This window comes from Drosophila erecta, unplaced genomic scaffold (assembly GCF_003286155.1).
Source record: "Drosophila erecta strain 14021-0224.00,06,07 unplaced genomic scaffold, DereRS2 tig00000000-arrow-pilon, whole genome shotgun sequence".
Classification (NCBI taxonomy): domain Eukaryota; kingdom Metazoa; phylum Arthropoda; class Insecta; order Diptera; family Drosophilidae; genus Drosophila; species Drosophila erecta.
The window spans coordinates 11,392,934-11,418,438 of NW_020825194.1; the positions used below are offsets into that span (position 1 = coordinate 11,392,934).

At 45.0% G+C, this 25,505-nt stretch overlaps 9 protein-coding genes and 3 non-coding genes across 14 annotated transcripts; 5 read left to right on the top strand and 7 right to left on the bottom strand.

Annotated features, from left to right (window-relative positions):
• Window positions 1-353: 353 nt before the first annotated feature.
• Window positions 354-6,086, bottom strand: LOC6552514 (ATP-dependent RNA helicase bel). Of its 2 annotated transcripts, none has more exons than XM_015154555.2 (4): window positions 5,286-6,086; window positions 3,214-3,580; window positions 1,195-3,051; window positions 354-1,123 (listed from the first exon to the last, which is right to left on the bottom strand). In XM_015154555.2, exons 1-4 carry the CDS (start codon window positions 5,328-5,330, stop codon window positions 1,002-1,004), a joined length of 2,391 nt encoding a protein of 796 aa, XP_015010041.1. In that variant the 5' UTR covers window positions 5,331-6,086; the 3' UTR covers window positions 354-1,001. The 2 variants fall into 2 exon arrangements, with proteins under 2 accessions (XP_015010041.1, XP_001980939.1); XM_001980903.3 differs by having other exon boundaries at window positions 1,204-3,051; window positions 5,286-5,822.
• A 132-nt stretch (window positions 6,087-6,218) lies between these two features.
• On the bottom strand, window positions 6,219-9,193 carry LOC6552513 (Hermansky-Pudlak syndrome 5 protein homolog). The gene is made up of 3 exons (XM_001980902.3): window positions 8,928-9,193; window positions 8,344-8,844; window positions 6,219-8,288 (listed from the first exon to the last, which is right to left on the bottom strand). The coding sequence occupies exons 1-3, from the start codon at window positions 9,009-9,011 to the stop codon at window positions 6,393-6,395; spliced, it is 2,481 nt and encodes an 826-aa protein (XP_001980938.1). The 5' UTR covers window positions 9,012-9,193; the 3' UTR covers window positions 6,219-6,392.
• A 307-nt stretch (window positions 9,194-9,500) lies between these two features.
• On the top strand, window positions 9,501-13,496 carry LOC6552512 (peroxisomal N(1)-acetyl-spermine/spermidine oxidase). The gene is made up of 5 exons (XM_001980901.3): window positions 9,501-10,167; window positions 10,902-11,307; window positions 11,368-12,142; window positions 12,204-12,324; window positions 12,384-13,496. Exons 1-5 carry the CDS (start codon window positions 9,901-9,903, stop codon window positions 12,564-12,566), a joined length of 1,752 nt encoding a protein of 583 aa, XP_001980937.1. The 5' UTR covers window positions 9,501-9,900; the 3' UTR covers window positions 12,567-13,496.
• A 78-nt stretch (window positions 13,497-13,574) lies between these two features.
• Trnay-gua lies at window positions 13,575-13,668 on the bottom strand. The gene is made up of 2 exons: window positions 13,632-13,668; window positions 13,575-13,610 (listed from the first exon to the last, which is right to left on the bottom strand). It is a non-coding gene; the product is annotated as a tRNA-Tyr (tRNA).
• A 413-nt stretch (window positions 13,669-14,081) lies between these two features.
• On the bottom strand, window positions 14,082-14,174 carry Trnay-gua. The gene is made up of 2 exons: window positions 14,138-14,174; window positions 14,082-14,117 (listed from the first exon to the last, which is right to left on the bottom strand). It is a non-coding gene; the product is annotated as a tRNA-Tyr (tRNA).
• Window positions 14,175-14,626: 452 nt separating this feature from the next.
• On the bottom strand, window positions 14,627-14,720 carry Trnay-gua. The gene is made up of 2 exons: window positions 14,684-14,720; window positions 14,627-14,662 (listed from the first exon to the last, which is right to left on the bottom strand). It is a non-coding gene; the product is annotated as a tRNA-Tyr (tRNA).
• A 307-nt stretch (window positions 14,721-15,027) lies between these two features.
• LOC6552447 (transketolase-like protein 2) lies at window positions 15,028-19,266 on the top strand. Its single transcript, XM_001980900.3, has 4 exons — window positions 15,028-15,031; window positions 15,210-15,519; window positions 17,255-18,853; window positions 18,922-19,266. The coding sequence occupies exons 2-4, from the start codon at window positions 15,416-15,418 to the stop codon at window positions 19,097-19,099; spliced, it is 1,881 nt and encodes a 626-aa protein (XP_001980936.1). The 5' UTR covers window positions 15,028-15,031; window positions 15,210-15,415; the 3' UTR covers window positions 19,100-19,266.
• A 299-nt stretch (window positions 19,267-19,565) lies between these two features.
• Window positions 19,566-20,679, top strand: LOC6552446 (39S ribosomal protein L19, mitochondrial). Its single transcript, XM_001980899.3, has 2 exons — window positions 19,566-19,727; window positions 19,780-20,679. The coding sequence occupies exons 1-2, from the start codon at window positions 19,664-19,666 to the stop codon at window positions 20,634-20,636; spliced, it is 921 nt and encodes a 306-aa protein (XP_001980935.1). The 5' UTR covers window positions 19,566-19,663; the 3' UTR covers window positions 20,637-20,679.
• A 79-nt stretch (window positions 20,680-20,758) lies between these two features.
• On the bottom strand, window positions 20,759-22,038 carry LOC6552445 (protein unc-50 homolog). Its single transcript, XM_001980898.3, has 3 exons — window positions 21,620-22,038; window positions 21,050-21,409; window positions 20,759-20,994 (listed from the first exon to the last, which is right to left on the bottom strand). Exons 1-3 carry the CDS (start codon window positions 21,948-21,950, stop codon window positions 20,858-20,860), a joined length of 828 nt encoding a protein of 275 aa, XP_001980934.1. The 5' UTR covers window positions 21,951-22,038; the 3' UTR covers window positions 20,759-20,857.
• Window positions 22,039-22,341: 303 nt separating this feature from the next.
• Window positions 22,342-23,669, top strand: LOC6552444 (putative transferase CAF17 homolog, mitochondrial). Of its 2 annotated transcripts, none has more exons than XM_001980897.3 (2): window positions 22,342-22,474; window positions 22,540-23,669. In XM_001980897.3, the coding sequence occupies exon 2, from the start codon at window positions 22,541-22,543 to the stop codon at window positions 23,585-23,587; it is 1,047 nt and encodes a 348-aa protein (XP_001980933.1). In that variant the 5' UTR covers window positions 22,342-22,474; window position 22,540; the 3' UTR covers window positions 23,588-23,669. The 2 variants fall into 2 exon arrangements, with proteins under 2 accessions (XP_001980933.1, XP_026839891.1); XM_026984090.1 differs by having other exon boundaries at window positions 22,394-22,474; window positions 22,523-23,669.
• On the top strand, window positions 22,342-24,340 carry LOC6552443 (cysteine-rich DPF motif domain-containing protein 1). The gene is made up of 2 exons (XM_001980896.3): window positions 22,342-22,474; window positions 23,704-24,340. The coding sequence occupies exon 2, from the start codon at window positions 23,707-23,709 to the stop codon at window positions 24,178-24,180; it is 474 nt and encodes a 157-aa protein (XP_001980932.1). The 5' UTR covers window positions 22,342-22,474; window positions 23,704-23,706; the 3' UTR covers window positions 24,181-24,340.
• A 61-nt stretch (window positions 24,341-24,401) lies between these two features.
• On the bottom strand, window positions 24,402-25,505 carry LOC26526445. The gene is made up of 3 exons (XM_015155000.2): window positions 25,430-25,505; window positions 25,345-25,370; window positions 24,402-25,283 (listed from the first exon to the last, which is right to left on the bottom strand). The coding sequence occupies exons 1-3, from the start codon at window positions 25,488-25,490 to the stop codon at window positions 24,441-24,443; spliced, it is 930 nt and encodes a 309-aa protein (XP_015010486.1). The 5' UTR covers window positions 25,491-25,505; the 3' UTR covers window positions 24,402-24,440.

Sequence of the window (25,505 nt, forward strand, 5' to 3'; positions counted from 1 at the left end):
AATCTTAATCGAACTAATTTAGGAAAAGATAATAGGGCGCCCAAGGAATTAGTTCTAAATGTTGGTGCTTTACAAGCGTTATCTGACAATCTGCTAACCAAAAAAACAACCCTGTTAAACCAAATCCCGAAAAAATTAAAACAACGATACGAGTTCTTTTTCCATTTGCTAAATTATTAATTTTTAGTTTAGCAAACTTGTTTTTTTTTAATTACTTGTTGTTTGTGTTGGTTTCTTGTTTCATATAGTACATTATATCTCGATCTATATATTTATTAATATATATACCATTACTATTTTTATGTTTTCTTCGTTTAAAATCATCAATTGAAGTTCAAGGATTTGCGCATTCATCATTTCGATTCGATATCGACTTTATTTATGTCCATATCGACTATATTTATGCCTATATATATATATATATGAATATATATATATATATATGTATTTTAAGAGTTCCAAGAAAAATGATGTGTGAGAATTGTAACTTATGGACAAAAATTCAAAAATTGTATCATTTGCTTAAATATTCTTAATATTTGTGGTTGTTTAGCATATTTTAAATATGTATGTTTGCATATCCTTCAACTACGCGCATCGAATCCATAAAATACATGTTATGATGGTGGAGATGGAAATGGAGGGCTTGGGCTTTTTGGGCTGGCTATACATGAATGTAATATACTTTCGCGATGGATTTGCACAGTTTTTTATTAACGTTTGCTCCTGGTTTTTGAGGTTGTGAGAGAGGAGTGAATTGCTAAACGAGGATGGAGGGTGCATCTGTGTATCTTTTCTGTATTTTCGTGTTTTGTGTTGCGCTGCGCACAGACAGTTTCTCTTTCACATTTGCTGTTCCTATATATTATACGTGTGTGCACATATATATATAGTTGTTATCGACTTTGTTTTTCTCCGTTTGGTTAGTTGCGAAAGTGGCTACGATGCGACTGTTGATGCTGCTGCTGGCCCAGGTCCTTTGCCTGAAGCTGAGGCCTTGCTCATTGAGCCCACCAGTCTGGCCCGTTCGAGGAGTGCGAGGCACTGCCGCCGCCGTAGGAGCCGCCATAGGAGCCACCACCGGCGCCGCCGCCATAATATCCACCGCCGCCCGAATTGCCGCCTGAAATGAAAATCCACTGTTAAGTATCTGCCTTCAAACTGGTAACTTCTGATGGATGGTTCCACACTCACCAAACTTACCGTACGAGTTTCCATTGCTGCGATAACTGCCACCGCCGCCTCCCGATCCAGAACCACCGCTGCGGGGTGGTGGTCCACTGCGTCCACCACCGCCTCCGCCAGAGCTTTGACGGTAATCCCTGGAGCCAAAGCCGCCACCATAACGTCCACCACCGCCTCGTCCAGCCCGCTTGGCTCCGCCATGGCCGCGATCCGAGCTCATGTCCTCCATGAAACTGGGGATTTCCTGCTTCGTTTCGATCAATAGTTCCAAGAGATCGGAGCAAATGTTGCGGTTCTTCTCGTTGAAAAAGGAGGTGGCCACACCGAGATTACCCATACGTCCGGTACGTCCGATACGGTGGACATACTCCTCCACATCCGAGGGCAGGTCAAAGTTGATAACGTGCTTCACGTGCGGAATGTCCAGGCCACGAGCGGCCACAGCAGTGGCCACCAGGATGGGGCAGTCGCCCGAGCGGAAGCAGCGCAGAGCCTCCTCGCGCTCCTTCTGCGTGCGATCACCGTGGATGCTGGTCACGGGATGGTTGCACTGGTACAGGAACTCCTCCAGCGAGTCTGCACCCTTCTTCGTCTCCACAAAGATCAGCGTTAGGCTGTCTTTGGTATATTCGGGGCCATCGCGGATAGACGAGAGCAGATCCAGCAGATACGAGCGCTTATCGGGCTCGTAGACCCACAAGATGGTCTGCGTAATGTTCTCAGAGGTGGAGCCCACACGACCCACGGCCAAGAAAATGTAGTTGCTGAGGAAATCGCTGGCCAGCTCCTGGATCTGCTTGGGGAATGTGGCCGAGAACATAAGCGTCTGGCGTTGTCCGGTTGGCGGCATGTTCAGCTGTTCGACGATGCGACGGATCTGCGGCTCGAAACCCATGTCCAACATACGATCAGCCTCATCCAGAACAAGGAATCGAATGTTGTCCAGTCCCACTTTGCCGCGTGTGATCATATCCTCCAGGCGACCGGGTGTGGCCACAATCAAATGGCAACCGCGGTCCAGCTCGCGCATCTGCTCGCTGGTATTGTTGCCACCGTACAGCACTGCCGGGCGCATCCGTGAGCGATAGGCGAACTTCTTGGCCTCCTCAAAGATCTGGGTGGCCAGTTCGCGGGTCGGCGCCAGCACCAGACCCAATGGATACTGCTTGCGCCGGCTGTACTGCCGGGTGCTTTGCGGTGGGGGCACATGCCCCAGCTCGTACATCTGGTTGAGAATCGGGACCAGGAAGGCGGCCGTTTTGCCGGATCCGGTCTGGGCGCAGGCCATTAGATCTCGGCCATTGATAATGATCGGAATGGCGTGCTTCTGCACCGGTGTCGGTTTGTCATAACGTGCTAGGGCCACGTTGTTGCGGATAATCTCCGTCAGCTGCACATCATCGAACGATGTGATGTTCGGGGGCACATTCTGGCCCGTCGCCTCCACGGGTATATCCTCGTATTTGTCAAAATTGATTCCCGTATTGCCCACGCCGAATAGCTCCACCTCCAGGCGCTCGTCTCGGGCGCCCAGCTTTGTGTAGTCGACGTTTGAGCCGCCCTCCTTCCAGCGGCTGTTGTAACCGCCGCCTCCGCGCTCGCCGCGATTGTTGAAGCTTCTGTTGCCGCCGCCAGGCGGTCCGCCCTCGCTGCCATCGAATCCGGCAGAACGTTCTGGCTCCTGCCAGCGATCGTTGCGTGGCTGCTGCTGCTGTGCCTGGCCATCCTCGGCAGTCTGCTCGTTGAGGTTGCTACCGCTTCCGCCGCCACCGCCGCGGTACGATGGTCCGCGTCCAAAACCGCGACCTCCTCCGCCTCCGCCGCTGCGATTCCAGTCACCGCCGCGACGCGAGTCGAATTCACCACCTACAAATGTAATTAAATGTTTTCTAATGAGTTAAAAGAACCAAGTCGTAGTATGCTATTATAATCAAAGGATCATTAAATTACGGAGCTGAAAACTACTGAAATTTATATTTCTCTGTATGGAGATAGTGCCTAATCCACATGCTTACTAATAATACCCACCGTTGTAGTTGTCTTCGTAGCGACCACCACCTCCACGTCGTCCTCCGCCGCCGCTTCCGTAACCGTAGTCGCCGCTCTGGCGATTGAAGCCGCGACCTCCACCGCCGCCGCCTCTGCGGTATTCTCCTCCGCCTCCGCGCGACTGTTGCGGGTCCCTACTCTCCTGGCGCGGATTCCCGGATCTGGAGTCGAAGCCCTGGCCTTGTCCTTGGCCCTGGCTCTCTGCGTCCGCTGCGTTGTTATTGCCACCACCACCACGAAGATGCGGGGGCACATACACACCACCGGTGACCGAGTTAGTGGAAGTCTTGCTTGTTATGGGGCCGCTGTAGTCAGCAGAGCCGCCATTCAAGTCCAGACCAGCAACCTGAAAGTGGAAGAGATTGCATCGTTAGTCTTGGTCAAAACTTGAGCATAAACAGCATTCTGTTCAATAAATAACACTAAAAGGGCAAGTAGTTTCCGAACATTGTAACTTTCCATCATAGAATCTTTTTTTTCAATTTTCTGCTTTTGACACAAGTAATTGACACTGATTATAAATCAGTGGTTTTCTTTGTTATATATTAATTATATAGTGTTACAAAGTGCATTAAAGATAAGAACTAAAACTAAGCTATATAAATAATCTGTGCTCCACTAATACAAATTTTTTGTGGTATACGACTAATCACATATGCTGGCTGTAAGTTAGCCGGCACCTGTTCATGATTCAAGTTCAACAGATTGCCCAAAGATTCTCCAGGGCAAATCTCCTCCAGAACTACCAAAACGAATTCGTACCCGCTTAGCAACATGTGCTATTTACCGCTCTTCCTCTTAGCAACGCAACGTGTATATATACATGGGCATATATACATGTATGTACGTGCAAATCTCTGGAATATATACAAAGATAGAGAGAGGCGCAACTAGTTTAAAGCTTCGAATTGAGTTCTCTCGATGTAAGCGTCTCACTCGCACCAGCGAGCAACCCATTACACAAAAAGAGAGACCGCCTAGCCACCCAACAAAAACAACACGTGAACAAGCCACCCACCCACACATGGGAAAATAAATCGCACCGTAGTGGCGGAACACTAAGCCCGGTTGTGGAACCCAAGTGGAGAGAATGTGGAACGAGGTGGGAGAACTCTTAAAAACTACTTTAAATGTATGAAATGCTTATTATTCTCGTATGGCCTGAAATATTAACCAGTTTGTGTTCTTTTATATTAATTAACAAAGATAGCAAAAAAGTTAATGCGATGCGAGTTTCTTGTGGAGCGCCCATAAACCTCTAGATCATTGCCCTCATATTTGCTTATAGAAAATGTTCTAATTTTTATTCGGGGAACCACACAATTGAATTTAATTGTGGTTGGCAGACATGTAGACGCATTTAAGAGATAAAACAATAGACGTCATGCTTAAAGCACTACACACTACACTAATTAATTTATTTTTGTATCACATCTGTAATACAGTTTCAACTACTTTCAAGACCCAACAAACAGTGAAAATAATGTAGATGTATAAGCTTTCTTTTATTTCCATTTTTTTTTTTTTTTTTTTGCTCAATCACCCTTGAAATTAATCACCAGATCGCTTACTCCTGGCAACCCTGTTTACAACAGCTTCCACATGTGTGCGCAAGCGAGAGACCGAGGTATGACACACACACACACACGGCCAACCTTAGAACAGCGGCACTGCTCACACACACATACGACACACTCAGCATGAGAGGCCGAATGGAAACTTTCATATGTATATAATATACACGTCAAATTGGAGGCAAGCGAGCAAAAATTATACAAAAGAAATTACAAATTGGAATGACGAAGAGGAGACCAGGCGCACACAAACACACACGCATGGAAACCATTGACACCGACACGATTCACCGTTGTAAAAAGAGCGATAGAGACATTAGTGTGTTATGAAATCAATAAATTTCTAGGCGAACATTTTAGCCGCATGAGCATAATGCACACACACGCACGCACTCACCGTACATACACACACATATGCATATACCATTCTTATGTACATGGTAAATGGTATTTTCACCATTTAAAAACGCTACTTACTTGCTGCTCTAGACCTGTGCCATTTTGGTTAATAGCATTACTCATATTATCCTCCAATCAGTTGCTTTTTTTTTCTTGCTTTCCGTTTAGGAAAATTTTGCAATGGTTACGCTTTGATTTTTTTAGGTGCACACTTGCAATTTGCGACAAAAAAATGTATACGATCGTTGTGTTGGTGTTGCACTTTGTGTCTATACGTTTTTCCTTAGTTTTCCCGACAAAAACTTCTTACGTTCCACAAGCTACTGCGTTCTTGTGTGAAATTTCAGTGGTCTGTACTTTTTTTTCGGTTCTTTTCGTTCCTCGCACACAATTCCTTTTGTTCGACTTGAAACAGAGACGTTTCCGTATCGGATTTGGCTGGCCTGCTTGTGCCAACAATTACAATTACAAGCGCTATGGGCTTGGAAAATGCTGCTTTTCCGACGAGTTCACGTTTTTTTCCGCTTTCAGACGCGTGTCTAAAAAAAACAGGGCTGCTTAAGCACGTATATCGATGAAGAATCGATAGAAGTATCGGGGAAAGCAGAGACTCCAACCTGGGCTCTCGGCGACGGTTAGTAGCGGAGACTTTGGCAATGTCGTTGCCAGATCGGGTTTATCGCCTCGCGGTCCTTGGAATTCAAATGAATTTCGGTTCACTATTGCTATTTCGGTACGTCGATCTCTTCTAGGCTGTTGTTGTTTTTTGAATGGAAGAGAAATGAGGCTGGGCAGTTGAATTTTGTTTCAATAAGGCCAAAAATTTTGTGTTTATGTTCAGGGGTAGTTGTTTATAAAGCGTCAGTCGCTGTACCCCATAATGTTATTTGAAGCAAAAGTCTAAGAAATTCACATGAAATTTGTGATTTTATCTTAGGGATTCACATGAAAATTAAAGGACAAAGACCATATTCATGTTCCCTTCAACTCGACAAAAGAAAACTAACGTTCGAAGTTTCGAACTCTGGAATATATTCATGCACTTTCGTCTTTAGAATATACATATTGTGGGTGTACATGTTTATATAGAATAAATGCTTTTGGTATTGGCCTTAGCTTGAGATTAGTTAGTGGAACAATAAATATGGCTATAAAGTATCGTATATATAATAATTTCCAGATCTTTTAGCCCTTGAGCAGGCAGCGGGAGTAGAACTCCCGGTCGATAGCGTCGTTTGGAATGTATGAGCTCCACTTGAAGATCAGAGCCAGCGTGTCCTCGGCGGACATGTGATCCAGTGCGATGTTTAGGAAACAATTCCAGTTGTAGAAGAAGTGCCGCCCCAACTGCTCCTGTTCCACGCCAGAGATGCACTCGCAATTGGCGCACACCAGTCGCCCGCCGCGCTGCAGTTCCACGAACTGTTCAAAGCAGCGACCCCATGCTCCAACGCTCAGTTGCTTGCCCACGTCCGCCAGAAGTTCCGGGAGTCCGTAGTTGAGGACGATGGCCACCACCTTGGTGAGGTTCTGTTCGGCCAAGTAGAATTTAGCTAACACGTCTAAAAGTGCCGGTACGGATTGAACCACATCGAAGCACTTAAGCTGCTCGCCACGAGACCAGAAATATCGCAGGAGCACTGCTCCAAGCTCATGATACTGGCAGGAGGTATCGAAGCGTAGAGGGAACGAGCAATGCTCACACTTCACAATCTCTGCATTTTCCGGGGCATTTAGCAGCACAAATCCGGCAGCTATGTGATCCCGCGTAGCATCGTCCACTTCCCAGATCATCTCCGGATCCAGGTAATCGAAATACATTTCGTAGCAGTTGCGTTGCGCTTGATCAGGCGTATCACCATGCTCCACCATCACCTGGGCTAGTTTCTCGAGCAGATTCACCAGCTCTCCAGCTGCATACTCGTCGAAGACAGCTCGATAACGATCGACGCACTGCGTCCGGCTAAACTTGGCGCTCTTGGCGATTAGGTAGAGGTTGTAAAGGGTTTTCTCCTCGGGACTGATGTGTGGAGCCTGGGGAGCCGGCTTTTTACAGCGCCTTACGATTTCCTCCTCTTGATCCTCACTTCCCGACTCGTAGCGTGCCTTGATGTCCTTAAAGGGTAGAGAGCGCTCGCTGGCTGGAATGAGTTCCCTGACCAACTGCTGCTGTTCCTCGGCGAAAATATTGAACTTGTATTTTATGATGTTCTTGCCGAATTTACCAGTTACCGTCAGCAGGGCATCCTTGAAGTGCCCCGTTTTGAGAGGCTGCTTCAAGTTGTCACAAAATGCGTTTTCCAGCACGTACACTCCCTTTGGCGGAGCTCTCGATGAACTTCCACCGCTCAAACTGCGTTCAGTGGTGGCTGAACTGCCTCCCGAACTGTGCGTATCCAAAGCACTGCCTGTGCACTGAGTTATGGCATCAAATATCACGGATATATCGTTCAGCAGCTCGTACTCCTGCCGCTCGATGAGGTGCTGTTTCAGTGGATTGAGCTGCTTCAGCTCGTAATCCTCACGAGCCTTGTCCGCAAAATATCGTACATGCTGGCGAAGTAGATTGGCGCAAGGCAGCAATTTGGATTGTTGTATCAGAGAAACTGCATGGGCTTGCAGCGTCTGCAGCTGGACACTATAAAGTGCGCCAGACTGCGTAAACACAAAGATCTCCGAACCCGAGGAGCGGCAGTCGGCGATCCTCTCGAACTGATTGGACCACAGCACTACCGCCGATCGTCGAATATCAAACACATATAGTCCCAGCTCTGTATACGCCAGCAGGAAGTCCTCGTTCAACCTTTGGACCTTAGCGAACTGCAGATTCTGCGGCTGATAGTCCAGCAACTCAGCATTTGCGTCCAGCTCGTCTGTGCCGCTACCAGGTCGCTGAATCCTAGCAGGTGCGGTGGCTAGGGCGCTCTTGAACTGGTGCGTCTGTATCACCTCGCCCTCAAAGTCCACCTCCCATACGCGACTGCCAGGTCGGGCGCAGTAGATCCGAGATGGCTGCAAAGACTCTTGCGGAGAGACAAAGAAGCAGGCGCCAAAGGCTCCATCCCGCGGACGGTTACCAATCTGAAAAAATTACATAAGGTGAAAAGGTAATCGAATGCTAGTTATCAGAACGCACTTGTTTGTACTCCTCGTACTCTGTGTTGCACAGAATGCACTTGGTGCAGTTGGACACCAGCAGTAGAGACTCAAAATCGTCGATTTGGACGATCGGAGAGTCCAGGTAGAGCAGCGGATGCACTGTCATGTTAAACAGCAGACTGTGTCCGATAAACGAGGAGAGCAGCACAAGGCTGACCTGTCCGCGGGAGTCACCGTAGTAGAACTGCTTCTCATCCTGCGTCCAGTGGATGCAGGTCACCTGCACAGACTGGTCCAGGTGCGTAAAGATCACTTGCGGCGTGGCCTGGGCGGACAAATTCACGGCGTACACACAGATGAGCGAACGTTGCGTCGCAAAAGCTACATATTTGCTGTTTGCCGAAATGCTGAGGCTGGTGATTGCTCCATGTTTGTTCGGTATCAAGAGCAGGAACTTGCCGTTCCGATTGAATAGATACAGCGATCCGGACGAGGCCCCGAATATGATATAGCTGTCGGAGATGTCGAAGCAGGTGTACTGCAGGGAGGAAGGGAAGGCATTAGTGGGTGGCATTGCTATCAAATTACAGGTGAGACTCGATTGGAGTGGATTGCTCTCACCTTGATGCGATTGTGATGTTTCAGCGGCAGCGACAGCGACAGCGAAAAATCAATAAAGTTCGTCAGGCAGTATGTGTCGGCCATCTCGCGGGCGTTTTCGTAGTCCAAGTCGTTGGTTAATTACATCGCTCGCTTGTTAATCGCGATTAAGTTATTGCCTTGCACATCCCAAACAATTATTTTCAAGAATCGTGTTCCTTTATCTGTGCGACAAGTAATTTGTGTACACAGTTCGTTGGAACTGTCTGGCAGCTCTGTTAGTGCTGGCAGGTGGTCGATTAGAAGTGGCTTATCGGACGACCTAAAATAATTACTGCTCTGTTTTACTTGAAATAATTTGTTTGCGTCTCAATACAATCAAATAAATTAGTATATTGTTTAAATCTTAAAACATTTTTAATGTGTTGATTCAATTCGAAATATTTACATCCCCTGAATGTGTTTACTATTAATATTTTATTATACCTTATTGGTGCTTAATAAAATTATTATCTTTATAAGGCATTTTCAAACTAAATTAAAAACAACAAATTTTGAAATCACAGGTTTTGAAATATCGATACATTTAGTGTTGTAAAATGACAGTTGGCTTGTTTACCTTTATAAGCTTTAAGTGTGGCAACACCGTAACCGACAGCTGGGGTTCATCTTTTGACCTAAACTTTCAATTAAATGCAGTTTTTCTCAATGAAGTGATTATCAATCTTCCATACCCAGCAGTAAAACTGTTGTAACACAATGTTTGCCATAAGGAATTGCATATTTATAAATCAATCGAACAGCTGTTCGCTGCTACCTCCCCCAACCCAGAAACCTGCTGTCAAATAAACGTCAAAACAGTCGCGCGACTCGCCAAGCGAAAAAGCCTGCAGAAAAAGTGAAATGAGTCGTGAAAGACACTAGAACCAAAAATACATAAACACCGGGGATCCACAATTTAATCGCTTATGTACATAGAAGCCAAAGTGTAGCAATGGGCGACAAGGAGGAGCCCGTAACACCCGCTCCCTCGCCCACGGAGGAGGGAATGGCCAATATTGGGGCTGCTGGAGCCGGGGATCAGCCACAAGCTTCAGGGAATAATACCAACGTTAAGATCGTGATCATTGGAGCCGGAATGGCTGGCTTATCGGCTGCCAATCACCTTTTGCAAAACGGCTGTGACGATTTCCTTATTCTGGAGGCACGGGGCCGGGTGGGCGGACGCATAGTGTCCATACCGCTCAGCAATAATCAGAAGGTACCTATTGTTATATAAGAAGCATATAAGAAGCAAGAACCAAAACAAACCATCATATACGACCATATGGCATTAAAAGGAAAACACTGCCGACCACGAAAAAACCACGAGCATGTTGTAACAGATTCTTCGCCCCAGCCAGTTGATTATAGATTTTTCCAAGCACTGCGCAGTCGGTCAGCTGTTCACGCTTTTCATTAATGCTATTTTTATACATGTTCCTGTTCCCTATTTGTCTATTGTTAGTTTCATTTGTTACATATGCTTACATGAGGGTAATTAATGTAATTGTATCCGTCGTGGTTCTTACTCACGATTTTCATTCCATTTGCATAGTTTTGACCGGTTTGGCGGCACTTTATCAAGGAATTTGTTATACAACTTTCTTTGGCAACGTTTGGCAGATAAGATAGGGCTTTTCTGAATTAAGCCAATGATGACGTATCTAGTGCAATGCCCTGAAAAACTCACGGGTTTGCGGGCTAACGATCACGTAGTCTTAGTTGTAGTACTGAAAATGTAGTATTATTTTTCAGTTTTCTATATTGTCTGCAGCACTTCACATTTGCTAATTACGCCCCCTAAATAATCTAATATATATAGGTCAGTTCTTATCTTTTTATTACTTGCAAGTTAAAAGTGTTTATCTATTTTTTAATGTTAAGCTTTCGTCTCTTATCTTAAATACCTATAAATTACATATTTAAACACTTTTAACGATCTTACTTTCACAGGTTGAACTTGGCGCCAACTGGATACACGGCGTCCTGGGCAATCCCATCTTTGAGCTGGCCGTGCAACATGGTCTAGTCAGCGTGGTTAACGTACCGAAACCGCACAAGGTGGTGGCCACCACAGAGGACGGGCACCAGGTGCCCTTTAACATACTTCAGGAGATCTACGAGGCGTACGTCTGCTTTCTGAGGCGCTGCGATGAGTATTTCCTGTGTCAGTACAGCCCGCCACCGGATATACACAGCGTGGGCGAGCATATTAACTATGAGATCGAAATCTACCTGAGCGAGGTCCAGGATCCTAAGGAAAAACGCCTCAAGCAATCCATATTTAACTGCCTGCTCAAGCGAGAGACCTGCATTACCGGCTGCAACAATATGAACGAGGTGGATCTTCTCGAACTTGGTAAGGCTAAGTTTAAAAAACCGAAAGCATATTATATTATAAATATATTCTTAATTTTAGGCAGCTACACCGAGCTACAGGGTGGCAATATAGTGTTGCCAACTGGTTACAGCTCTATTCTGAGACCGCTGGGTGCTCAAATACCCAAGCAGTCCATCCTGACCAAATGTCCGGTAAAGAAAATCCATTGGAAGCGAAAAAAGACCTTCACTGGACTGGAGACGGTCGACGAGAACTCGGAAGACGAGCACTCAGACGACTCTGAACGAACGGTAACGGAAGTGCCGACGGGGGAACTTCGTGGCGCCTCCGTGGAGTCCACCAACAGCAGCAATTGTGATTTTCCTGCAGGAAACGTGCGCATAGATTGTGAGGACGGTCGAGTGTTCCATGCAGCCCATGTGATATGCACCATACCGCTAGGCGTACTGAAAAACACCCATCGCACTCTCTTCGACCCTGTGCTGCCGCAGTACAAACAGGAGTCCATCGAGAATCTCATGTTCGGCACCGTGGACAAGATATTCTTGGAGTACGAGCGACCGTTCCTCAGTGCCGATATATCAGAGATTATGCTTTTGTGGGACGACGATAAGCGAGATATGAACAGCTCCGAGGAGGAGCTGGCCAGCGAAGAGTATCTCAGTAAGAATTGGTTCAAGAAGATATATTCATTTGCCAAGGTGACAGACACGCTGCTCTTGGGCTGGGTTTCGGGCCGGGAGGCGGAGTACATGGAGAAGCTCGACCATAAGGCAGTGGCGGAAAAGTGTACGGAAATACTTAGGAATTTCCTGCAGGATCCTTACGTACCCAAGCCAAAGCGATGTGTTTGGTAAGGCAACGAAACATTGTTCGTTTAAAATGTTTTATATTAATGGAAAATCTCGTTGTAGCACCAGTTGGAAGTCGCAGGATTTTACCGGCGGGGCATACACCTCAATACCGGTGGGGGCGACACAGGAGGACATCGAAAACCTCGCTCAGCCCCTTTATGCCACGCCACAGGCCATGAAGGTCGGTTCTACACACCTTTTATATCCTGCAATTGTTCTTATTTTATTATCTTTCCCTAGCCCGCCATAGTTTTTGCCGGAGAGCACACCCATTCCAGTTTCTACTCTACTGTACACGGCGCCTATTTGAGCGGGCGAACGGCAGCGCAGCATTTGCTGGCGAGCGACGAGCCAGACGAAATCATCATGGAATCGGACGGCAGTGATTTGAGCGCCTGGATACAGGGCATTGCCCTGGACTGAGTCTAAGCTAATCAACGACCACTCATCGATTTTGTATTATAATTTATTGTCGTTTCTTGTACACTCTCTAAACGCTTTTTAGCTAGTGATATTTAATTTTTTCGATTGTAATTTATTTTGCTAGCGTCGTAAAGCAATTCAAATAATTTTTGTACATGCCTTGTAAGCATTTGTTTTATTCTGTTGATGCAATTATTTTGTAATTTATTTGGAACCGCTTGTATAATACTATAAATAAACGTTACGATATAGCTGAGCTGATCAATGTGCTGCCAACTCGAACAGATCGTGCACCCGCAGCAGCTTTCACTGTACTTGGAAGAAAAGTGTGCACAAAAACATAATGTTGTTTAGACCTAATTACCGATTAGCGACCATAATTGTATGAATACAAATATATTGCCTATTTTTATAAATTCGTATTTAACGTAGAAAAGGTTGACACTAAGGCGGTCGAACACTGAGTGCAACTAGTGTATATTTGAAAGTAACTATTGTTAAAGTCAACTATTTTGCTAACTAAATTATGCATTGGTTGATTCTTTCAAGCGGAATAGCTAAAGTTGATATTCATAAGTCCGTTCTAACACTTGGATCTGCATATTTATTTGTATTTGTGGCAAAGATATCGACTTGTACGCATAAATGAATAAAAGAACACGCTAAATTATTGAAAGAAAATTTATATTTTTAAACAGTAAGACACAAGAACCCACAAGAACACAAGAAGACACTTTTGATCTTTGAACAACGGGGAGTGATTCGTACTATACAAATCAAGCTGTGCTTTTTGTTTTAGGCCAAACGAGTCTATAATTCAAAATATCCAAAATTTCCTAAATCTTTCGAGTTACGCTCATATATAAATAAATTTTTAATGTATCCCAACACGAATTTAACTGAAGTGTGGTAAAAAAAAATAGCTTATAAGGATAAGGTAGGTGAAAATTAAACTACGCTCATTTCAAGAACGCATTCCAACTTGCTTTTAAAAAATTCGACAAAAAATCCTTCGAGCCGGATTTGAACCAGCGACCTATGGATTTCTATTGCATGTTTTTCCAACTACAGTCCACCGCTCTACCAACTGAGCTATCGAAGGGGGCGTGCTGGGGTGTAGGTTAAACACCGGGTATCCGGATAATGACGACTGTTCAATAAACTTTGGTTGGCTATCGGGTAAATGAATGCATATTTTAGTTTTTAAAGTATGTATTTTTAGTGGATTGAGGTCACTGTCAGTTTATGCCATATTGTGCATATACCTTTCATTTTAATTGTTGCCAAGTTAACATTTAATAATATTTTTATGTACACGTAAAATGGGACATGTCCATTATTCACTTGTTTTTAAATTGCAATCCTTTAAATGCATATTAATTTTTTATTACACTGTCTGTTCCCCATTTTTGTAAATTATTTTGCCGTACTTTTTTAAATGAGTTGTTAGGGGTCTTAAAAATTATAAAAAATGGTTTTCTAAAATTAATTGGAAATTAAAAAAATTCCAAAAAATCCTTCGAGCCGGATTTGAACCAGCGACCTATGGATATCTATTGCACGTTTTCCAACTACAGTCCACCGCTCTACCAACTGAGCTATCGAAGGTTAAGTTTAGCTTCGGTCAATGTGCGTTTTCTGCATGCGCACAAACAAAATGTACCGTGTTTGGGTATTTATTTTTATTTCTTTTTCTTACTTATGTATTTGGGTCAAACAAAAGTGGTCAGCTTTCTCAATTCAGTCCAGTGCAGTAAGTCTATAGTGGCTAAGGTCAACATGTTTGTGAGCTCAATTATTGCTAAATTATATCCTCTATTTAGTTACAGTTGAACATTTTAAATTTTTTGGCGTCTATATACTTTTGCTTTTATTTTGATTAACTTAAATAATAATAACGTCTACTCTTATTTGTTTGTAAATTCATAAATTAAATTTTCCACACAAAAATATTTTAAAATGTTATAATTCAAAATAAAAAATATGAATTATACCTATAATTCAGAATAAACAAATAATTATGTTAATTTAAAATAAAAAAATACTACTTCTTCTTCTGATCCTTCGAGCCGGATTTGAACCAGCGACCTATGGATTTCTATTGCACGTTTTTCCAACTACAGTCCACCGCTCTACCAACTGAGCTATCGAAGGCTAAATTCGTTGGCGGCAAATTCGCCTTTTGTTCAGGAGCGAGAAGAAGAATGTTACGAAGAGAGGGTACTTCTCTTAAAAACTGCTGCTCTGTAATACTCACGGTCAAATATATAGGGCGAAAAATTCTTATGTAAACAAATAATAAATACTAATGCCATTTAAAATTTAAAAATATTTAAGCAGTCTTTACATGGCTTCATGGCTTCACAAACTCTTGCATGAAGTTAGCAATAGCAATACACTATTTGACCATGCTTTCATTTCGTACGTACCTAGTTATCCACCCGCAGCTGTGCACAGATAAGGGGGTGGGGTGCGAGCCAAGCTGATGTCTACATACACATATATCCATCTCGTTCCAGCACCGACGAGTAGAGCGCAACCAGAGCAGTCCGACTCCACATAGACGAATACCGATACTTTGCGAGTCCGCTTTCCAAGATTGAGCCCCCACAGCGTAAAAGCGACCGAGGTGCCGGCGACGAGAGCAGTTCGTTCCCAGAAGCCGGCAGCAGTGGTCCGTTGACAACTCCGATTCCAGCTACTTATCCACCACGTCGATACTCTTGTCTGTCTTTTGCAAACATAGAGGAGTCACCCTTTGGCTAACGAATCCGAAACTTTCGAGTGTTGTTGTGCAACTTATTGAAAACCGCATTTGTTCGGATCCAATTCACATTCGTATTCGCAAGATGTCGTACCACAAGCCCGAAGCTAAGACTGTCCAGGATCTGAAAGATCTGGCCCAGAAGCTGCGCATTCACTCCATCAACGCCACCCAGGCCTCCAAATCGGGGTAAGCTATCGAATAACTGAGAGCCCATTAGCAAATTAAAGTGTGCATATTTATATTTGTGTGTGTACATTCATAGCTGCGAATTTCAAAAGTTGTGCACCTTGCACTTGTTGCTTCAGAGGTGACCCCCTCCATTTCAAGGGTGGGTGCGAAAAAGTTTTTGAGGGGACTAAGTATTTGTTTTGCAACTTAATAACCAAAATAAAAACTGTTACGCATATCGTTATGTATCTATGTAGGAGGTTAGATACATATAAGGAGGAGACCGGTTCCTTAGTAACCCCTTTTCTGCTCCTGAGACTCAGTTGCCAACCACGTGCTGTCCAGTAGCTTTAGTGAATTCGCGAATTTGTTGCCCTGTTTGCGTACTCAGTGATAAGCCGCGTTCACCTACATACGTGTACACATACCTTAAATAGTGAACTCATATTTTTTGACCTTAGACAACCTTGAAAATTAGCTTTTTCTCCTACTGCCTTTTAATTTCTTTTGGCTTTGTTTTGTGCGTGGCGTTCAAAACGCCGAAACAACACACAAAGCCACATGGCGTACAAACAAACATACTTAGACATCAAACAGCGGCATTTAATATATATACATACATACAAGTGTTGGAAAGCACAGCTTGTGACGGGAATCGAATGAGAGGGATGGGAATAGTAATGAAATGATCCCCTACACTTGAGATTTACGACCTTATGGCTTTTAATGTAATTATATCTCGAATAGACGCGATCAAATTATTACTGCAACAGTAAATAAAAAAGTTATTATGCTGATAAGGAAAACACTTTTATCGCCTCCATTTGTTTTTCCATTTTTTTTTTCGTTACGGTTCAAGATAAGATCTGCTCTGTTTGCTCTAAATGTGACCTCTGCCGACGAGATAAGCCGCGTTTGGTTACTCACTGGCCACGATATGACCGATTAGAGGTGACCAGCTCAAGTGTGTTCCCCGCATGATAATCGAAAATCACTGAAAATTGATAAAATAAGCGGGCCGGGTCACTGCTAACACTCGGTATCACCTTCAATAGTTCTTGATATGGTTGCAGGAAATGGGGACGCACTTGGGAACTATCTAGAAACACGTGCGTCAACACAGATCGCCATGCAACACCATCGTGTAACTCCAGAATCTTGCTTTTACGGCTATTGTTTAGATTTTTTGGGGATCAGAAAAGTTCAAGGTCCAGAAACCGGTGAGGAATTGCGATGAAATTATACTCGCATCGGGACAAATAGAACAATCACACCAGATACGTGCATATGTATGTACTTATGTACGCGATTTGGTTTATTTATACGTCTGTGGTAAGACGAGCCCCCCTTTTTGTCTAGGGTTGCGGGTTTTTGCGGTTGGAGTTGTGCCAGATCTGCGATTCGCAGCAAATTTTTTTGATTTTATCTCTTTTGTCGGAACACGGTCGCATGGGAACACTGAATTCTGAGAATGGATCTTATCTTATTTATACTTTGCAACTGGATACTCCAGAAATCTTAAAAACAAATGCGAATAGGGGCTTTGGTATGGACAAATGGATTTCTTTTATAAAGCAAAGTTTTCCACAATTTTGTATAGTTTTCAGTTCTACTTTTCCTTTATACATACATCGGCCTTCACTTACCCACGTTAAGGTCGACTTTTAGTTTAATAGGCACCTGCCTTAACCTAGAATTACATAGACAATGTATTTTTACAATCTAATATTTTGACTACTTTTCGCCTTTATAGACATCCCACATCATGTGCCTCGATCGCCGAGATCATGTCCGTGCTGTTCTTCCAGCAGCTGCGCCTGAACTTGAAGCACCCGCGCGATCCCTCCAGCGATCGATTCATCCTGTCCAAGGGACACGCCGCTCCCATTCTGTATGCCGCCTGGGCTGAGGCCGGTCTCTTCCCCATCGAGGATCTGAATAACCTGCGCAAGATCGACAGCGATCTGGAGGGTCACCCGACGCCCCGTCTGAACTTCATCGATGTGGGCACCGGATCCCTGGGACAGGGAGTCGCCGTCGGCGCTGGAATGGCCTATGTGGGCAAGAACTTCGACAAGGCTGACTATCGTACCTACGTGGTCGTGGGTGATGGTGAGTCCGCTGAGGGTTCCATCTGGGAGTCGCTGCACTTTGCCGGCCACTACAAACTGGACAACCTTTGCGTGATCTTCGATGTGAACCGCTTGGGTCAGTCGGAGGCCACTTCCCTGCAGCATAAGCTGGATGTTTACCGGGATCGCCTGGAGGCTTTCGGCTTCAACGCTGTCGTTGTCGATGGTCATGATGTCGAGGAGTTGTCCAAGGCTTTCCATTGTGCTGCCATCACCAAGAACAAGCCCACCGCCATCATTGCGAAGACGTTCAAGGGCAGGGACTTCCCCAATATCGAGGATTTGGACAACTGGCACGGCAAGCCACTGGGCGACAAGGCCGCCGAAGTGGTGAAGCATCTGCAGGGACTGATTGTCAACAAGAATGTTAAGCTGGCCCCCAAGCCGGTGCCCAAGACTGGCGCTGCTCCCGATGTGGATATCAGCAACATTAAGTTGAGCTCACCACCCGCCTACAAGCTGGGTGATTCCATTGCCACCCGATTGGCGTATGGAACAGCCCTGGCCAAGATTGGCCAGAATAACCTGCGTGTGGTTGCCCTGGACGGAGACACCAAGAACTCTACTTTCTCCGACAAGCTGAAGAAACTTGACCCGGAGCGCTACATTGAGTGCTTCATCGCTGAGCAGAATCTTGTGGGAGTGGCCGTTGGAGCCGCCTGCCGTCGCCGCACTGTGGCCTTTGTGTCCACCTTTGCCACCTTCTTCACCCGTGCATTCGATCAGATCCGTATGGGCGCCATTTCACAGACGAACGTTAACTTTGTGGGCTCCCACTGCGGCTGCAGCATCGGTGAGGATGGTCCCTCGCAGATGGGCCTGGAGGACATTGCCATGTTCCGCACCATTCCGGGCAGCACCATCTTCTATCCCTCTGATGCAGTGAGCACGGAGCGTGCCGTCGAACTGGCCGCCAACACCAAGGGTGTCTGCTTCATCCGTACTTCCCGTCCCAACACCTGCGTGATCTACGACAACGAGGAACCCTTCACCATTGGCCGCGGAAAGGTGGTGCGCCAAAAGAGCTCTGACGAGGTGCTCCTGATCGGAGCTGGAATCACTTTGTACGAGTGCTTGGCTGCCGCCGATCAGCTGGAGAAGAACTGCATCACCGTCCGTGTGATCGATCCCTTCACCGTGAAGCCCTTGGACGCCGAGCTGATTATCGAGCACGGCAAGCAGTGCGGAGGACGTGTGGTCGTCGTGGAGGATCACTACCAGTAAGTGTTCTTTGCAGTATTTCTATGAAGATCCGTCGTTAACTTCGATTTTATTTGTCTCGTTATAGGCAAGGTGGTCTGGGCGAAGCTGTGCTGAGTGCCCTGGCTGGCGAGCGCAACTTTGTGGTCAAGCACTTGTACGTGCCCACCGTTCCACGCTCGGGTCCTCCGTCAGTCCTCATCGATATGTTCGGTATCTCCGCCCGCCACGTCGTCAACGCCGTCAACGAGATCCTCAAGGATTAGGGACGAGGCTCAAACGGTCGTTTTCTGGCTACATTCATTTACCGCCTACAGGAATTCCCCCAGTTACTACTTACTTCTACTATTACCCCTTCCATTCCCTCTGAGATTGTTAATTACTTTCGCTGATTTGATCCCTAACATCATGAAAATAAAATATTTAAACCGAATTTATTATAAATTATTAAAATATATAATATAATATATTATATATTGTTACATTATTTATTCTTCTGATTTCTAATCAAGTAAACATGTGTTGTACAGAGTTGAAATGGCGGGCGGATTTGCTTTTGTTTTTCGTTGGTATAGACAAAGAAAGATAAAAGATAAGAAAGACTTAAATACATCAGACATGGTTTGAGTCAAGGCTTTAAAAATATTTTAGATGTAAAAACGAATATTAGTTTTATAGCACTGAGCTTAAAACTGACAAGCTGGCAGTTACCTTCCAATTAGAAAAACTATCGATAACTATGCTATCGCCATCGCTGGTGCCAGCTGATAATCGTGCGGCATGATTATCTAAACATTCATTTGTTTCAGCGAATCCCAAAAGCTATTAAAATGAACTTGAGCACGAGATTTACGCTGAATAGATTATCGCAGCAGTGTGTCTACAAGCGAATTGGTAAGGAAAGTCATTTTATCCAGAGCCACACATTCAGGAAACGTATTTTCAGTCACCTTCTCCACCAAAACTGCGGAACATGTAATTGAAAATCAGGAGGAACAGAAAAAAGAGGCTCCGCCTACCACGCCGCCTCCACCAGTGAACCGGAAGCCCATCATTCCGGCAAATTATCGGTTTGTTTACCCAGAATTCCTGCCCGATCCGAAGGTGGAGTGGCGTAACCTCGTTCGCGAAAAACTGGAGCGACTGGACATGCTGGATCGTCGCAAACAGATCGATCTGCCCGAGTTCTACGTCGGATCTGTGCTGGCGGTGACTAGTTCCGATCCTCATGCTGCAGGGAAAACCAGTCGATTTGTTGGCATCTGTATCAATAGGGATCGCTGTGGACTGCGCGCCCGCTTTATCCTTCGCAACGTGATCGATCACCAGGGCATGGAGGTGGTCTACGAGCTGTATGATCCCACCATCCAGAAGATCGAGGTGTTGCGGCTAGAGAAGCGACTGGATGACAGTCTCTTCTACCTACGGGACGCTCTTCCGGAGTACAGTACTTTTGACGAGAACATGGAGGCGGAACCGCTAGAGGAGGGTGCTCCGGTGCCGGTGAACGACATTAAGGTGGTGCTCCGTCCGCGACCATGGCTAGAGCGTTGGGAGCGACAGAATCTGCGTGGTGTGGCCAACATCGATGAGTACCTGAAAGACAAGCATCGCCTGTCGGCGGCTAAGGTGCAAAAGCCATGGGAGAAGTACGACATGATGAAGGACTACCGCAGCTCGATTGCCGAGGAGGAACAGACAGAGATCTTCGCCGAGGTGCACACGGAACTGCACACCATGGAGCTGCAGCGAAAACGCAACAAGCGCAAGCGCACTTTCATTAAGCCAAAGCAGCTGGCGTAATTGCATTTGTTGTCCATTTTATAGAATAAAAATTTCAAAAAAATGTTGAAAGGTTAATGTTTTAGAGTTTATCACCATTCTATTCCTTCTACTTGGACTAAATTACCGAAATTGCAATTATATGGTTTGGATAACGCTAAATTAATTAGTTTATTAGTCATAAGTGAAGAATAGTGGCTTAGCGACTAAACGCAGAATAATTTACAACGCACGTTACATTACTAATATACGCGATACTTGTAGAAATTGACAAAGGATATCGTTGCGTTCCAACCTATAATTGTGACGACCAGAAACAGCAGAAAGATGATGGGCAGGGCGATGAGAATGATGCGGGTGTTTTTCAGATGCGGAATGCCTGCATGAGGAAAATGTATTATTATTAGAACTTTATGATGTCTGATATAACTTACAATTGTATCCCAGAAACGTGATGTACACATAGTAGCCCATGCCCATCAACCAGAAGGTGTTGCCCAGAAATCGCGATATGAACCACGTTTGGCTGATCAGCCAGTTGTAGAAGAACAGCTGAATGAAGTGCAGCAGCATCAGTGGTGGAAAGAAGGCGTTCAGATGGACATCGAAGGCATAGCCCCACTCGATATCCGGCTCCAGACTATTTGTGCGCAGATACCGATTCGTCACCGCCCAGAAGAACGATGCTATAATGATGCCCACGAAAATACAGTCCACAAAGACCACGTAGAAGATGAACGAGATGCTCTGCCAGAAGGACAATCCCAGCACATACGCAAAGCCCAGGGAAGTGACTGTTGAAGGATTTATAAACTATTAGTTGGTCTGTCCTTGATTTTTTTAATGGGGTATGTTTCTATATAAGGCTACAATACAATAGTAATCTTATTGGACACTGATGAAATAAGTTACGTTTCACAAAAAGAAAACGGTTTGGTATGAAACAAGAGGAAGATGGGATCTCCTTCACTCAGGTGTTTGGATGCTTGGGCGTTAGAACTCACCACATAGACAGACGACCAGGAGCACCAGAAAGGCCGGATCGTCGCGGGCAAACTGTGACTTGGTCTGTTTCCGGTAGTTGAAGTTCCGGTACACCTTCTGGGGCGCCACAAAGAGATAGAGCATCTGCCACAGAGCAAATTCGAAGTCCATTTGATTGAATTTGAGCAGACGTCGCAGGTATTTGTAGCTCTTGGTGGTCGCCGAGAGGCAGTCCCTCCGGTGATTGGCGGGCGGCGGCAGAGGTGAATGGAGCCGCGATGCACTCGAGTAGCCAGAAACCACCGACGGCGTCGGCGATTGTGTATACTTAACGTGGCTGTATTGACTCATTTTGTTTTGTTTAAAACAAATTTCTTGTGTTTTCAGCAGAGTGGCTGCGCCCTCAGCGCCACGAAATACCAATTTCCCTGTATAATGTGCTAAAATAAGCCAAGCAAAACCAGATGATGTGGTGTCACGATAAGGAACAGCTGATTGGAGATGGAAGCGTGACAGTATTTCTTGGCCACAAGAAAAAATCGGTATGTGCCGATACATTTAGATGTATTAAATATAAGGTGCATTAAAATTTAAACTCTAAAAAAGGAAAAAAAAATTGCAGATACTTAATATTTGTATTGCATATGCAACTGTAAGAGCACCAACAATGTGTATTTCGATATATATATTTTGCACCTCAATTCGTGTCACGTATCAAATGTGATCAATCTGTCATCTCCAACGAACTGTCAAATCCAAATGTTATGAACCGGGTGCCGAAAAATCAGTCTCCTGCTCGACTTTGTTTTGAGTACCAAATTTAAGTTTCTGCTGCTAGATCGATCGAATAAATTAAGTCAAATTTCCAGCACAAGGTAAGAGCGCTTTCCTTTGGCACCTCCAGTACCAATTGCAGGCAACAGATGCCTCCATTTTGCAGCATGAATAGATGTTCGAATCCGTGGTTTCTGCGCGCCGTGCGCCACCACATACGTAATCTCCACGAGATGAGGATTCCGTACGCTCGTCCGGTGGGTCTAAGTCAGCGCAATTTCACATTGGAGCCACTGGGCAACCGGGAACTCATCCGCGTCCACGGACAAGAGGTGGTGCCATTCTTGCAGGGGCTGGCCACCAACGATGTGGCCCGGATTCGGTCGCCGGGAGGTCCTGCCTCAATGTACGCCCACTTCCTCAACAAGGCGGGCAGGCTTCTGTATGACACAATCATGTACCGCACCAACAACCCAGAAACCATCCTAGTTGAGTGCGATCGGGAGGCTTCCTCGGACTTTCGACGCCACCTGCGCACTTACCGCGTTCGCAGGCGTATTGAGGTCGACAGTGTGGACGACGAGTACACCACTTGGGTGATGTTCAACCTAAAGGACGCCTCGGAGGCTGTACCCAATCCACATCCAGACTTATTTGTGTCCCTCGACCCGAGGCTGCCTGTCCTTGGCACACGCATCCTGGCGCCGACCGACATGGACTGGGCCAAGCTGTCCAAATGTTTTGTTGACTTCGGTACCGCCACACCAGCCTCTCCCGATAATAATTATCAACTGCTGCGCTATAAGCAAGGAGTGGGCGAGGGCTGCTCGGAACTGCCTCCGGGAAAATGTTTTCCTCTCGAAGCAAATGCGGATTACCTGCATGGCGTGAGCTTCCAAAAGGGCTGCTATGTGGGCCAGGAGTTGACTGCCCGCGTTCATCATTCGGGCGTGATCCGCAAGCGATACATGCCCATCCGGTTGACGGCTCCTATTGATTTGGGTTCCAGCCAGGATGTAACTTCTGTGGCTGGAGCGAAACTTGGACGCGTCTTTGGCTCTGCGCACAAGCATGGTGTTGCACTGTTGCGAATCGAGAAGGTTCTCAACGGCCGTCCGGAGCTGATGATCGATGGCGAGCGGTGCTATGTTGAACGTCCGGAATGGTGGCCGGAGGATCTGCCTGGAAAGCGTCGTATGGCGTTCGCTGAATGACTTACGAACTGATTTGACCAACTATTTGTTAATATACCATTGTTATAAGTGTAGTAAATATGTAACTAGTCTTCGTAAAAGATGCCCAGTTCTATGTTTTTCTATTGGTCTTTTAGAAAATGTCAATCCTGGATGATGATGAGGAGCTCGTTCTGGAAGATGAGGCAGCGGAAATACAACGAATTGGGCTTCCCGAAGAGGAAAAGAAGCCTATTGATCCCGAGGAGGAGGATGAACGAACAGCACGCATCGAGTTCAACTGCTCTGGCTGTGAAATGCACGAGATGGTCCATTATTTTGGCCGGAAGCCGCCTTTTGCTCTAGGAGTTGAGTACCCGGAGGATAACTATGTGATGCGTGATCCCTTCCAGCCGCCTCCACCTCGTTGGCAGGCAAAGCCGGAATACTATATCACACTGGGGACTAAGTGCTCCATCTGCTCCAAATCCGTATGCAAGGATACTGGCTGCAGTTTTTACTATACATCCTCATTTTGCTTGCCTTGTGGCAAGGTGGAACTAAAGAACTGGCCAGTTGAGGCGCAAGCTCGAATGCGAAAGCAATTGTCAGTCAGTCGAGGCAGCCAAACATAAATTAGTCTATAAATATAAAATAGTAGTCTGTAAAAATGAACTAAGTACTGAAAGAGTTTTTGATTAGAAAGGTATAACTTGTACGAAGTTTAAAAATTGTATTGTAGTACTCGAATACGTTTTAAAATTTGATAAAGCAGTTGAATACTTAAATACTTAAGTGTGGTCTTTTGTTTTTCTTTTTAATTTTTGATTCCTTTGCAATTATTTTAAGAGTAAGACAGCACAAGTTAAACAAAACCAATCTGAAATTTGCAATGTTAAGTCAGTTTGCTTTTGTAAATTTTCCTTTCATTATTAAGGCAAGATTTTACATAGTTCGTTTCGAGTAAACTATCGTGCTTTTTCTGAATGGTTGCAAACATTGCACGTCCGAGTTCTTTTTTTAAGCGAATTAGGTTGACCTTGCACGGATTTTTTTCATTCGCTATTTGCGTTGTGAATTCACCAATTCGGTGTGCCAGTGCTTTGTCTAATATGGCGCGATCATCGTCATATTTTTTGAATGTGTCTAATGCCTCCTTTTTAAATTTTTGCTCTTCGCTGTTTATGGCCATAAAAAGGGTCCATATTTTTTCGTCGAACTCCTTATACGTTTTATTTCCCCATGGACGCGTGTTGTATTTTACCAAAATTTTTTGAATCTCTGTATCATAGTTTTGGGGCTTGGTAGTTGTTGAAGCTGGCACGCGGAAAAGTTTTTGTAGCTCAACATTTTCACACTCTGGACTCGGATCATGCAATATTTCCAATTTCATTAGGTTCGATTGATTGAAACTTGCGATAAGTTGCGACTGCTGAATCGAAAAAAAAATACGACACTTTGGTATAAGGTTTTCCAGCTTCAAAAGTCTCTCCGTCACTTGTAGCTTTTTAAATATTTGCCTGTCGAGTTCTACTCTGATTTGATTATAAACTGTAAAATCAGTGTAGATATCAATTTTGGTCGCTATGTCGTACATGCTTAAGTTCAAAGCAATTAAAATTGTTTGGAAATTCTTTTCGAATTCTGCATTTTTCTTTGTGTGCGGTCTACTGTGAAAAGTGGAATTTATCTCCTTCAGTAAGGCAGTGTACTTTGCATCCGTTTTAGACAGAGATTCCTTTAAAAAAATATATATTTATTATGTTGTGATTGGAAGATGCTTTAGTTTTAAGCCTTACCAGCTCTGAAATTTCTCCTTTTCCATCTTAATCGAGAACGTGATTGTTACCATAGACATATGTAGGTAGATACTTAGGTACGTACCAACCTCCTTAAGGAGCCTTGCTAAAAGTATAATTCCAAACAGTTTTGTGCTGATCTTCATTGGACTAACCACCAG

Coding starts and splice junctions, on each gene's coding strand:
- LOC26526445 (XM_015155000.2), bottom strand. CDS start 25,490: ATGAAGATCAGCACAAAACTGTTTGGAATTATACTTTTAGCAAGGCTC. Junction 25,371..25,429: donor AAGGCTCCTTAAGGAGGTTG/GTACGTACCTAA, acceptor TTCTCGATTAAG/ATGGAAAAGGAGAAATTTCA. Junction 25,284..25,344: donor AAGGAGAAATTTCAGAGCTG/GTAAGGCTTAAA, acceptor ATTTTTTTAAAG/GAATCTCTGTCTAAAACGGA.
- LOC6552447 (XM_001980900.3), top strand. CDS start 15,416: ATGTCGTACCACAAGCCCGAAGCTAAGACTGTCCAGGATCTGAAAGAT. Junction 15,520..17,254: donor ACCCAGGCCTCCAAATCGGG/GTAAGCTATCGA, acceptor TCGCCTTTATAG/ACATCCCACATCATGTGCCT. Junction 18,854..18,921: donor GTCGTGGAGGATCACTACCA/GTAAGTGTTCTT, acceptor GTCTCGTTATAG/GCAAGGTGGTCTGGGCGAAG.
- LOC6552514 (XM_015154555.2), bottom strand. CDS start 5,330: ATGAGTAATGCTATTAACCAAAATGGCACAGGTCTAGAGCAGCAA. Junction 3,581..5,285: donor GCACAGGTCTAGAGCAGCAA/GTAAGTAGCGTT, acceptor TTCCACTTTCAG/GTTGCTGGTCTGGACTTGAA. Junction 1,124..1,194: donor AAACTCGTACGGTAAGTTTG/GTGAGTGTGGAA, acceptor TTTTCATTTCAG/GCGGCAATTCGGGCGGCGGT.
- LOC6552444 (XM_026984090.1), top strand. CDS start 22,523: ATGCCTCCATTTTGCAGCATGAATAGATGTTCGAATCCGTGGTTTCTG.
- LOC6552445 (XM_001980898.3), bottom strand. CDS start 21,950: ATGAGTCAATACAGCCACGTTAAGTATACACAATCGCCGACGCCGTCG. Junction 21,410..21,619: donor CCTGGTCGTCTGTCTATGTG/GTGAGTTCTAAC, acceptor ATCCTTCAACAG/TCACTTCCCTGGGCTTTGCG. Junction 20,995..21,049: donor CACGTTTCTGGGATACAATT/GTAAGTTATATC, acceptor TTCCTCATGCAG/GCATTCCGCATCTGAAAAAC.
- LOC6552513 (XM_001980902.3), bottom strand. CDS start 9,011: ATGGCCGACACATACTGCCTGACGAACTTTATTGATTTTTCGCTGTCG. Junction 8,845..8,927: donor AACATCACAATCGCATCAAG/GTGAGAGCAATC, acceptor TCCTCCCTGCAG/TACACCTGCTTCGACATCTC. Junction 8,289..8,343: donor AGTACGAGGAGTACAAACAA/GTGCGTTCTGAT, acceptor TAATTTTTTCAG/ATTGGTAACCGTCCGCGGGA.
- LOC6552446 (XM_001980899.3), top strand. CDS start 19,664: ATGAACTTGAGCACGAGATTTACGCTGAATAGATTATCGCAGCAGTGT. Junction 19,728..19,779: donor GTGTGTCTACAAGCGAATTG/GTAAGGAAAGTC, acceptor ACGTATTTTCAG/TCACCTTCTCCACCAAAACT.
- LOC6552443 (XM_001980896.3), top strand. CDS start 23,707: ATGTCAATCCTGGATGATGATGAGGAGCTCGTTCTGGAAGATGAGGCA.
- LOC6552512 (XM_001980901.3), top strand. CDS start 9,901: ATGGGCGACAAGGAGGAGCCCGTAACACCCGCTCCCTCGCCCACGGAG. Junction 10,168..10,901: donor CGCTCAGCAATAATCAGAAG/GTACCTATTGTT, acceptor TTACTTTCACAG/GTTGAACTTGGCGCCAACTG. Junction 12,325..12,383: donor CCACGCCACAGGCCATGAAG/GTCGGTTCTACA, acceptor ATCTTTCCCTAG/CCCGCCATAGTTTTTGCCGG.